Source organism: Oryctolagus cuniculus, chromosome 12 (genome assembly GCF_964237555.1).
Source record: "Oryctolagus cuniculus chromosome 12, mOryCun1.1, whole genome shotgun sequence".
NCBI lineage: Eukaryota > Metazoa > Chordata > Mammalia > Lagomorpha > Leporidae > Oryctolagus > Oryctolagus cuniculus.
Genome location: NC_091443.1, coordinates 111,140,819 through 111,153,391, shown reverse-complemented (window position 1 = coordinate 111,153,391; position 12,573 = coordinate 111,140,819). Strand labels below are relative to the sequence as shown.

General features: G+C 44.0%; 1 protein-coding gene across 20 annotated transcripts in view; it reads right to left on the bottom strand.

The window, feature by feature from the left end:
• MYO9A (myosin IXA) overlaps positions 1-12,573 on the bottom strand; it is a 278,436-nt gene that overhangs the window by 92,689 nt on the left and 173,174 nt on the right. For all 20 annotated transcript variants that reach the window (XM_070054736.1, XM_070054737.1, XM_070054738.1 and 17 more), the window contains one exon: positions 3,261-3,383. In XM_070054736.1, the coding sequence (XP_069910837.1) occupies positions 3,261-3,383 (123 nt within the window). The remainder of the gene's footprint in view (positions 1-3,260; positions 3,384-12,573) is intronic.

Here is a 12,573-nt window from a genome sequence, read left to right as displayed (position 1 = left end):
AGCTGGAGCTGCACTGATCCAAAGCCAGGAGGTCCTGGTCTCCAGGTTTCCCACATGAGTGCAGGGGACCAAGGACTGGGGCCATCTTCCACTGCTTTCCCAGGCCATAGCAGAGAGCTGGATCGGACCTGGAGCAGTTGGGACTCAAACCGGTGCCCATATGGGATCCTGGCACTGCAGGCGGCAGCTTTACCCCCCATGCCACAGAGCCCGCCCAATGCTTTCATTTGTGATTAAGACACACATTCACAGGAAGGGCAGAGTCAGAAACACCTGGATCCCATCCAATCCTACCACCTGTAATTTCCTCACCTGTGTAGGAAGAGAAATAGTAGTTCTTTTTAAGATGTAATTAATTATTATTTGAAAGGCAGTTACAGAGAGGCAGAGAGAAAGAGTGCGGAGGTTGGGGGTGGTCTTCCATCCATTGAGTCACTCTTCAAATGGCCTCAATGGCTGGAGCTGCACCAATCTGAAGCCAGGAGCCAGGAGCTTATTCTGGATCTCCTACGTGGGTGCAGGGGCCCAAGCACTTGGGCCATCTTTCACTGCTTTCTCAGGCCATAGCAGAGGGCTGGATCAGAAGTGGAGCAGCCGGGACCTGAACCGGCACCCATATGGGATGCCAGCACTGCAGGTGGAGGCTATACATGCTAGGCCACAGCACCAGCCCCAGAGAGATAGTATTTATCTTGGAGAATGCTTGGTGGAAAACTTAGATAATACATATATGTAAATATTCAGAAGTCACATGGAAAATACAGAAAACTGGTCATTATCTCTGTGTGCTAGATGATTCTGTTTTGCTCATTTATATTTTCTAAATCAGATAGTAACTCTTTTACAATAATATGACAATCTATTAGAAAAATAAAGATGACCCTTTCTGAAAAATTAAATATGATATATGAGTATCACCATTTAAGGAATTCTTGAGTTTGGGGGAATTTTAAAGGTTATGAATGGTACTGTGATTATGACTAATGTTTACTATAGTAGATATATGATACTCTTCAGATTAAGGAATGATGCTGTTTTCTAAAGCACCTGTAATAATATCAAGGTAACCAAACAAAGGGCATGCAACAGCTTCAGGATCTTTCTCATCATAATCATCATACCAATGACTCTCTTACAGATACCTATCTTACCCTTCAATCAGAATCTGACTACCTACGGTGATCTGCTGATCAAGGGAGACTTTGTTAACTGTCAATGACCTAACAATTGTTTCAGGTCTGCATATTCATATTTATCTTGTGTATTATTAAGCTTTGATTCTGTTTTACACAGCAGTGTTTACCAATCAACAGTATTTTTTTCTGCTACAATCATTCATTTTTGAATTTTTAAGTATACAACATGAAGCTAGACTTCAAGGAATGTGATGACAGTACTAAGGCAAAGGCAGACCTGTCCAAGCACCATTTCTTATTCTTCTCACTTTACAATCAAATACCATTAACCCCTAAGATACTCCTATTATTAATTAAGAAGGATATTTTGAATTCATGGCAGAGATTTTGATATGGCCAGGCAGAGAGTGAGGAACAAAGGAGATGAGAGGCTTCCAGCGGTTTCTGTGCCTTAGCCTTGCACCACTAAAAAAAAACTCGAATCCTTCCATAATTCAGCACACCTGCTTTCTCATAATGTACCTGAGCCGCCTCCATCATGAAGAGGCCATGATGAACACATGTGTACTGAATTCACAAGCAGAAGCCATAAAACCTGCCCAGTGATCACCACATATGCTGACTCCCTTCCAAACTCCATCCTATTTGTATAATCAATTAAGGAACCACTCTCTACCCAATAAAGGGGACAACTGAATTGAGTGGCACACAACGAGACTGCCACATTCACATCTGAATGTGTACTACCTCTTTTATTTAAGTAAATCCTGTTCCCACTAGTGCACTTTATCTATGTCTCTGCTTTCAACCCCCTCCTACGTGGAAACAACAGCTTGTAATAAATACAGCTGGAGAACCCCATCCGCACAAAAATTTCACCATACTCACCTGGCTCTTCTTTGAGCTTATTAACACAGCCTTCAAGGATTTAAGGTTTTCTGTAGGTATATGGTAAGGATCATCGACAACAGAACAGCAATACTAGCCTACAGTTTGAAGGACTGTGCTTAAAACTCAAACAGGATCACATGCAATGACATGGTAGTAGATACTGCATGGTCACACATCCTGGCTTACAGTGAGCATTGAAAAGTGTGAGGGTAACTTCAAAAAGTTAATAAAAAATATAAACAAAGGTAGTTTTACTTTGGTGCAAAAATTGTTTGAAATCCAAGCAGTTTTCTTGTAATACTCATTTTTCCAGAAACTTTTTGAAGACCCTCATTATCTTGAAAATTTTTCTCAAAGTTACTTGGTTAAAGGACTAGATTTCTGTATATACAAAGTTAAAATTAATACACACCAAGAGCCTACCTACAATACCACCTATATAGGGCTAACAGCAACATGAGATTTAAGTAGGGAAAAACCAACAACACTATGCGGACTCTGACCATATCTGGGTAGCAGGCCTTAAAAAATAAATAAATAAACTTCAATTACTATCTGGACACTGAATCTGCGCAGCAGGGTTTCAAAGAAGATTTTGCAGGGGCCGGCACTGTGGCGTAGGGGTAAAGCCGCCGCCTGCAGTGCCGGAATCTCGTATGAGTGCCACTTTGAGTCCCAGCTGCTCCACTTCTGATCCAGCTCTCTACTATGGCCTAAGAAAGCAGCAGAAGATGGCCCAACTCCCGAGGCCCCCACACCCTTGTGGGAGACCAGGAAGAAGCTCCTGGCTCCTGGCTTCCAACTGGCACAGCTCCCGCTGTTGCAGCCAACTGGGGAGTGAACCAGTAGATGGAAGACCTCTCTCTCTGTCTCTGCCTCTCCTTCTCTGTCTCTGTGTAACTCTTTCAAAAAAAAAAAAACATTTTTAAAAAATAGATAAGGAAAAGATATTACTTATTTAAAAAGAAAGATTTTGCTTATATTATCCATTTTCTGCTCCCTTTCTCCTTCCAATGAAAACAATGAATCATTCTTCAGGAAATCCACTACTCAGAAATAATCTAGATGGAAAACAAAGGCAGCTGGCTTTTTCGCATGTCTGGTACTTCTCTCCAAACACGGTTTTAGTCATGTGCATCGTACTGCACTCGAGGCCCCTGGAGACTGATCTGGTCTCTCAATGACCAGCAGAAGAGATCCACGCTTGTCTGGCATAAGCATTCAGGGAATGACCTGGAACTGGGCGCTGATGCTCGGAGGCTTCTTCTTCTTGTGCAGATGCAGCAGGGACTTGGTTATGCGGTCCTGCAGAGTCAGACTTGTCAGGTGCTTCAGAGAGCTGACCTCCAACAAGTGCTGAGAAGAGAAAAAATAAATTCTTAACATTAACTAATTTAAAATGAGAAAAACAAAATGTCCAGCCCATTTTCATCGCTTCCTCTCCACAAAACCCTTACTATTTCACATAACTGTGATGGACATGAAACACTGATATTCAACACACATTCTACTCTCCTTCTACCTTCCTTCAGAAGCCAGAAAGTTAAAACAAAGGGGCCTGCAGTGCCGGCATCCCATATGGGCACTGATTTGAGTCCTGGCTGCTCCACTTCCATTCCAGCTACCTGCAAATGTGCCTGGGGAAGCAGTGGGAAATGGCCCAAGTCTTTGGGCCCCTGAACCTGCCTGGGAGACCCTGAAGAAACTTCTGGCTCCTGGCTTGGCTTTACAGCAGCCCAGCTCCAACTGTTTCAGCCATCTGGGGAGTGAACCAGCGGATGGAAGACTTCTCTCTAACTGTCTCTGTAACTCTTTCAAATAAATGAAATAAATCATTTTAGAAAAGGAAGGAAGGAAGGGAGGGAGGGAGGGAGGGAGGGAGGGAGGGAGAAAGCTAAAACAAAACATTTCCCAAACTTTTGCACCCAGAGTTCTTGATGTGACTTAAGTTCACCAATCAAATGTTTACATGTGAAATTCGGAAAGCCTAACTGAGGCAGAGGCTCCGGCTGCTGGTTTTGTTTTTCTGACACAAAGGCACACAAAGGCACTTTAGTTTTCTGCAGTCCCAGCTCCAGCCATTAGCTTTCATGAGTGCTCATATGCAGAATACAGGGCATTTCTGTTGCCACCACAGCTACAGCAAACACAGCTTGGCCCTGATATGCAAAGGCAGCTGTTAGTGAGCAACTAGGAGCTGAGAGACTGCCAGCAGTCTCTGGGCCACAGCCATGCACAGCCAAAACTGCACCCCAACATGGTTAACAGGCTTGGCACGTGCAGTCCACAGCATGTACCTGAGCCTCTCTTCCTGTCGCCACACAAAAGATGTCGTGCCAACCACATGTATGCTGCACCAGACGTGGAGACACCAAGATATCTTCCTGGAGATCACCACGTGCACTGAAGTCCCATCCAAACTCAGCCCCATTTGGTTATTCAATTAGGGCAGCAAGTTCTACCCTAACAGGGGTGGGAACCTTTTTTCTGCCAAGGGACATCAGGATACTTATAATGTCATTGTGGGGCACGCAGAATTATCAACCTAAAAATCAGCCTGCTATATAGAGTTAGAGAATCGGGCCAGACCAAATGATTTCACTAACCTTATGTGCTCCATGGGCTAGACATTAATTCCCACGCAGGGATGACCCACTCTCTTCTCACGGAGAGCGGCTGCCTGTACTCAACACCTGTCTGAGTGTACTTTCCTTTTAAATAAGTCCTACCACCCTGCAGCTCTGCTGACATTCTGCTTTGAATTCTTGTCTGACTCCAAGACAGAGGACTCCATCCTCTACAACAGCCCTGGAGCAAACAGCTGCCGCAGCTTCTTGCAGAGCTCGGGACCCTCCCCCAGGTGCTCTGTGCTGGGAGAGCAGCTGCACCGGCAGCACCGCCCCTTTCTGTCCTCCCACTCCCACCTAGGTCAGGTCTGCAGTGCTGCTCTAGGCTCCAGCTGAGGCTTCCGAGGTACTGCAAGCATCTTTGAATGAGGTCCTACTGTACAGTGATTCCTGTTATCGCCAGTTGAATCCTAACTCAGAGACAATCAAGTAAAATCCCAGGACTCTAGAAGGATTGCCAGTAACACAGAAGCAACCACAGCACAGGGTCCAGCCACGTTCACCACAATGTGCTACTCTAAGTTAACCAAAAGACAGGAGAAAACACACAAAGCAACTAATATGTACAAAACAGGACAGTAAAAAGGTATTTAGGAGCTTTTTAAGGAAATCACAATTTTTCAAACTGTACTATATTTATGGCAATGAGTTTATAAATGCAACAAACATCTGTACAGATGTAAAACTGTATGTTATTTAACAAGAAGTCTTACAAAAACCAAAAGATTGTGTTAACATGACACATTAAGTCTAAAGATGCTAACAATATAAGAATTAAAAGAGTATAGCACATGTTTAAATTGGAACTAAGAAAATACTACTTCTAACAAATGACATAGGCTTATTATCTGTACATAAAAATAACTTTAAATAATCCTGAAAAGAATACATAATAAAAAAAAATTAGAATAGGATCTGACCGGAAATTCTCAAATGAAGTAAAAAAAAACTGCAAGGAGCATGACAACAATCATTCAATCTCACTTGTACTGTAACAGACATTCCCTTTCTTTTTTTTTTTTAACTTTTATTTAATGAATATAAATTTCCAAAGTACAGCTTATGGATTACAATGGCTTCCCCCCCATAACGTCCCTCCCACCCACAACCCTCCCCTTTCCCACTCCCTCTCCCCTTCCATTCACATCAAGATTCATTTTTGATTCTCTTTATATACAGATCAGTTTAACATACATTAAGTAAAGATTTCAACAGTTTGCTCCCACACAGAAACATAAAGTGAAAAATAATAGATGATTTTTTAAATGATGATGAAATCAGATCAGACCTACAGACACTCCCTTTCAAAGAGAATTTTTACATTTTGGACTCGAAATGCAATAAAGACTGACAAAAGCAAGGATTCAGGAGGATCTAGGGAAATAGGCATCCATGCTGATAGGTGCTGCTATTAAGAATGCAAGTTAATACCACCTTCTTTTTTTTTTTTTTTTTTTTTTTGACAGGCAGAGTGGACAGTGAGAGAGAGACAGAGAGAAAGGTCTTCCTTTGCCGTTGGTTCACCCTCCAATGGCCGCCACTGCCGCCGCGCTGCGGCCGGCACACCGCGCTGATCCGATGGCAGGAGCTAGGAGCCAGGTGCTTCTCCTGGTCTCCCATGGGGTGCAGGGCCCAAGCACCTGGGCCATCCTCCACTGCACTCCCGGGCCACAGCAGAGAGCTGGCCTGGAAGAGGGGCAACAGGGACAGAATCCGGTGCCCCAACCAGGACTAGAACCCGGTGTGCCGGCGCCGCTAGGCAGAGGATTAGCCTAGTGAGCCGCGGCGCCGGCCACCTTCTTTTTTTTTTTTTTAAGATTTATTTTATTTATTTGAAAGTCCGAGTTACACAGAGAGAGGAGAGGCAGAGAGAGAGAGGTCTTCCATCCGATGGGTTACTCCCTAAATGGCCGCAACGGCCAGAGCTGCGCTGATCCAAAGCCAGGAGCCAGGAGCCTCCTCCAGGTCTCCCATGCGGGTGCAGGGGCCCAAGAACTTCAACCATCCTCTACTGCTATCCCAGGCCATAGCAGAGAGCTGGATCAGAAGTGGAGCAGCCAGGACTAGAACCAGCGCCCATATGGGATGCCGGCACCTCAGGCCAGGGCTTTAACCCGCTGTGCCATAGCGCTGGTCCCAATACCACCTTCTTGACAATCATTTTCACTTCAAAGTGTTATTTCTAAAAAGATCACCAAATTGGCCGGCACCGCAGCTCAATAGGCTAATCCTCCACCTTGTGGCGCTAGCACACCGGGTTCTAGTCCCGGGCAGGGCGCCGGATTCTGTCCCGGTTGCCCCTCTTCCAGGCCAGCTCTCTGCTGTGGCCCGGGAGTGCAGTGGAGGATGGCCCAGGAGCTTGGGCCCTGCACCCCATGGGAGACCAGGAGAAGCACCTGGCTCCTGCCTTCGGATCAGCGCGGTGCACCGGCCGCGGCGGCCATTGGAGGGTGAACCAACGGCAAAAAGGAAGACCTTTCTCTCTGTCTCTCTCTGTCACTGTCCACTCTGTCAAAAAGAAAAAAAAGAAAAAAAGATTACCAAACAAGTTCTCTAAATTGTTAACAAGTTCTCTAAATTGTTTATGCCAATGTACTTCAAAAAATAGTGAAAAGTTGTGAATAAGAGAGATATGTAATGATATGAAATTCTTTAAGTATGTTTCATGCATACAACTAAATACTATACTGCTCAGGGCCAGTGCTGTGGCATAGCAGGTAGGGCTGCCGCCTACAGTGCTGGCATCCCATATGGGCACCGGTTTGAGTCCCAACTGCTCCAGTTCCGATCCAGCTCTCTGCTATTGCCTGGGAAAGCAGTTGAAGGTGGCCCAGGTCCCTGGGCCCCTTCACCCACATGGGAAGAACTGGAGGAAGCTCCTGGCTTCAGTCTGGCCCAGCCCTGGCTGTTGCAGCCATCTGGGGAGTGAGCTAGCGAATGGAAGACCTTTCTCTCTCTCTCTCTCTCTCTCTCTCTCTTTCTCTCTCTCTCTCTCTCTCTCTCTGCCTCTCCTTCTGTCTCTGTGTAACTCTGACTTTCAAATAAATAAATAAATCTTAAAAAAAAATACTATACTAACAGAGATACTGGAAAACACTTGCAAACACTAACACTAAAAAGAGCAATGTAACATAACATACACAAAGCAAGATGGACTCTGTTCATGAACTTTGGCAGGCTTCTACTATATTATTGCTGAATTTTCACAATACAGTTCATTGTACATTCATAAAAAATGTGTACATGTTGATCAAGATTAAAATACAATAATTTATAGTTATATTTATAGTTATATTTAAGTGAAAAACAAATCAGCACTGAAGCCACATGGTTTTTTACTCCCCCAAAGATTTAAGATACTACTGAAAAAAAGGTACTGGAAATAAAGTTTTCATTTTACAATCTGTGGCTATGCTATGGTAAAACTGATTACTAAATGTTTGTGTGAAAAAGCATCATATGAACTATGGAAATAACTGTTTAAATATCTTTGCCATGAAGGAGTCCATTATAAATATAAAAAATATAAAGCAAACAAAAGAACCAAACCTGCATTCATTCCTGACTCAGAGTCTTTCCAATTATTTCATTTGCTTGGAGTACAATTAGGCAGATTTTCACAAGTCTTGGTTTTGCCTGGAATTGAACCTGTAGCTTAAAAGCAATTTTCTCAAAAAAGTTCTTGCTTCATGGGGCTGGCATGGTGGCATAACAACTAAAGCTGACACCTGCGATGCCAGCATCCTATATGGGCACCAGATCGAGACCTGCTGCTCTACTTCTGATCCAGCTCCCTGCTCATGCACCTGGGAAAGCTGCAGAGGATGGCCCAAGAGCTTGGGCCCTTTCACCTACATGGGAGACCCAGAAGAAGCTCCTTGCTCCTGACTCTGGATCTGTCCAGCTCCAGCCATTGCAGTCATGTGGGGAGTAAACCGACAGATGGAAGATCTCTCCATTTCTCTCCCTCTCAATTACATTTTCATTTATTTGTGCTTGTATATTGTCTTTTTTTTTTTTTTAAAGAGTTTACTTGTGAGGCAGAGTTATAGAGAGTGGGACAGACAGACAGAAAGGCCTTCCATCTGCTGGTTCACTCCCCAAATGGCCTCAACGACAAGAGCTGGGCTGATCCCAAGCCAGGAGCCAGGAGTCTCTTCCGGTTCTCCCACAAGGGTGCAGGGGCCCAAGCACTTGGGCCATCCTCCACTGCTTTCCTAGGCCATAAACAAAGAGCTACATCAGAAGTGAAGCAGACAGGACATGAACCAGGGCCCATATGAGATGCCGGTGCTGCAGGCGGAGGCTTAGCCCACTACACCACAGCACCGGCCCCTACATACTGTGACCCAGCAAATAGAAGATCGATCTCTCTCTCTCTCTCTCTCTCTCTCTCAAATAAATAAATCTTTTTTTTTAATTACCTAGGTTAAGATATTCTTAGTAGCAGTCTGAACCAAACATTTCTCATGTTGTTGAGGAGGTCTAAAATGGGTAACAAAACTAACTCCAGGTTATGAGCCTGAGGGGAAACACACTAATATCACGTTGGGCAGGAAGCTTCAGAGAAAGCAGGGCCCCTAAGCAGAAATGGCAGGGCAATGCAACTGTCACCAAAAGGATCGAACTCAAAAAACAGGTCATCTTAGAAAAGTGGATTTAACAGAAGTGACAGCTCCACGTAATGAGAGGAAATAAAAAGAATAATCAAAGCCAAGCTCTTGTCTTGTGGAAGGATGAGTCCGAGCCCAGGAAAGCAGCCTCCTCACTGCACGTGGGCAGCTCTCTACAACAAGCCGGGCTAACCTGTGACCCAAAAGGGAACCTCGACCATGCCCTCAGTGATGAGTGGGGACACAAGCTACAGGCTGGCTGCGGCTTCTGCCCAGGGCTTTGACAGAAATGCTCCTGACAACCAGGACTTGCCTGCAAGCAATCACCTCCTCCAGCTCCTTACGCAGCATGCGACATCCACTAAGTAGAACTCAGCAAAGGCTAAACGAATGACCTGGAGGTGTCTGGGCTTCCACTGTATGCTACAGAAATCCTCAAGATAGGAACACGTCTTAGCGTACACTATGCAAATAGAGGATATCTTTAATAAAAATTTAAATGAATTAAAGCAGTAATCATACATTTAAGATATGTATTTGATGAGGTATAAAGTTCAATAATCTGTACAATTCTTAATTCCTTTGTTCCAATGACCTTTTTACCGATAACTCCTTGACACAACGTAAACTGCACGTATTTAATGTGCTGTGCACAATATGCATTCTGACACATATGTGAACACAGAGCTCTGAAGTTACAGTGCTGCAGGAGCTGTGGAAGCAGTGAGTGGGTGATCTGTTAGAAAGCCAGGCTGCCCTTTGTTGCCCACCTGCCCTTCCACTTTGCTGCCATGTTGTAATTCAGCATGAGGCCTTCACCACGCACAGCCACCTGATCATGGGCTTACACCATCTAGAAACGCGAGCTTAGAAAATGCTCTTCCTTCAAGAAGTCTCTAGGCTCCTGTTATGACAGCAGAAGAGGGACTGAGACAGACGCCATCACTGCAGCAGAAATAATGAACACACCCACCACCTCTTTGTGCCGCTTTGCAACTCCCACCTGCTGCTTCTTGGCAGTCTCTAATCTGCTTCCTGTCACTGCATTTTTAATGTTATTTTTAATTGGTAAATAATTACATATATTAAAATATAATTACAGTGAGACTTGCAATGCTGTATAATGATTCAGTCAGGCTAAATGATATATCCAAACACCTCATAAAACATTTCCTGTGGTTAAGAGCATTTTAAATCTACTTCTGAAGCAGCTTGGAAACACACTGAGACATTAATTACAGTTGGCACACTGCAATAGGGCACCTGACCTTGTCCATTCTGTGCACCTGATATCTTCCATCTCTTCACCAGCACCACCCCTACTCCCCAGTCTCCAGAAACTACCAGCACTCTACCCTCTGCAGCATCTCCAGATTCCATTCACAGGTTAGGTCACATTACCATGTTTGTCTTTCTGTGCCTGACTTCTTCACTAAGAGTAACAACTTTCAGGGCCAACGCTGTGGTGTAGTGCGTAAAGCCGCTGCCTGCAGTGCCGGCATCCCACATGGTCACCAGTTCGTGTCCCATCTGCTCCTCTTCCAATCCAGCTCTCTGCTGTGGCCTGGGAAAGCAGCAGAAGATGGCCCGAGTCCTTGGGCCCCTGCACCCACGTGGGAGACCCAGAAGAAGCTCCTGGCTCCTGATTGGTGCAGCTCCAGCCGTTGGGGCCAACTGAGGAGTGAACCAGCAGTTGGAAGACCTCTCTCTCTCTCTGCCTTTCCTTCTCTGTGTAACTCTTTCAAGTAAAATAAATAAATATTTTCTTTTTGACAGGCAGAGTGGACAGTGAGAGAGAGAGACAGAGAGAAAGGTCTTCCTTTGCCGTTGGTTCACCCCACAATGGCCGCTGCGGCCAGCGCACCGCACTGATCTGAAGGCAGGAGCCAGGTGCTTCTCCTGGTCTCCCATGGGGTGCAGGGCCCAAGGACTTGGGCCATCCTCCACCGCACTCCCCGGGCCACAGCAGAGAGCTGGCCTGGAAGAGGAGCAACCAGGACAGAATCCGGCGCCCCGCCTGGGACTAGAACCGGGTGTGCCGGCGCCGCAAGACAGAGGATTAGCCTAGTGAGCCGCGGCGCTGGCCAAAAATAAGTAAATCTTAAAAAACAACAACAACAACAAAAAAAACTTTCAGGTCCCTCCATACTGCTGCAAATGTTAGACTCCCCTTCCTTTTTAAGGCTGAGTGGTAATACATTGCTCATATACACCAGAAATTCTTTATCCATCCATTCACTGATGGGCACTTCTGCTGTTTCTGTGTGTTGGCTACTGTGTACGATGCTGAAATGAACATGGGAGCACAGAGATCACTTGGATATACTAACTTCAACACTCATAGGTAACATTATTGTCTTAATAGTTTCATTTCCATTTTGGTTTTTAGAGGAACATCTATATTATTTTCCAAAATGGTTCTTGTAATTTCAACCCCACTGACATCATGAAAGAGTCTTTTTTCGTATCATCACCACTACTTTTTATCATCCCTTTTTGAAAACAGCCATACTAACAGGCATAATGAGGTTATTTCTCACTATGGGTTTCATTTGCATTTCCCTGAATAGCGGTATTTAGCATTTTTTCATATGTTTGGTTGGCCATTTATATGTCTTCTTTGTAGAAATGACTATTCAGACTCTTTTATTTTTTAAAATATGCATTCTACTCAAAGCAACCTACAGAGTTTATGCAGTCTGTGAAAAACCCAGTGCCATTTTTTGTAGAAATAAAAACCTAATCTTAAAATTTGTGTGACTCTGCAAAAGACCTCAAATAGCTAATGAAATGTTGAGCCAAAAAAAAAAAATCATATTTCCTGATTTCTTATTATTTTCTTACTGAGTTCGGTTTCCTATTTGAGTACTGGGCCCTTCATATAACATTTGTAAGCACTTTCTGCCAGTCTAAAAGGTTACCTCTTCATTCTGTTTTCTTTGCTGTACAGAAGTTTAACATGGTGCAATTCCATTTATTTTTGCTTTTGTGGCCTGTGTTTATGGGCTCATGACTAAGAAATCACTGCCCAAATTTAATGTCATGGAGCTTTTGTAGTTGATAGTTTCTGGTCTTTAGTTTGTCTTTAATTTCTTTCAATTGAATTTTGTATACCTGGTTAAAAAAAGGGTATAATTTCATTCTTTAAAATGTTGACACCTACCTTTTCACTGATCACTGAAGAGATTTTTTTATTAACCATTCTGTTTATTTAGCACCTTTGTAAATAATCAGTTGACGGTAAAAGTATGAACTTACTTCAGGATTCTCTATTCTGTTCCATTCGTAGATGTGTCTTTTATACTT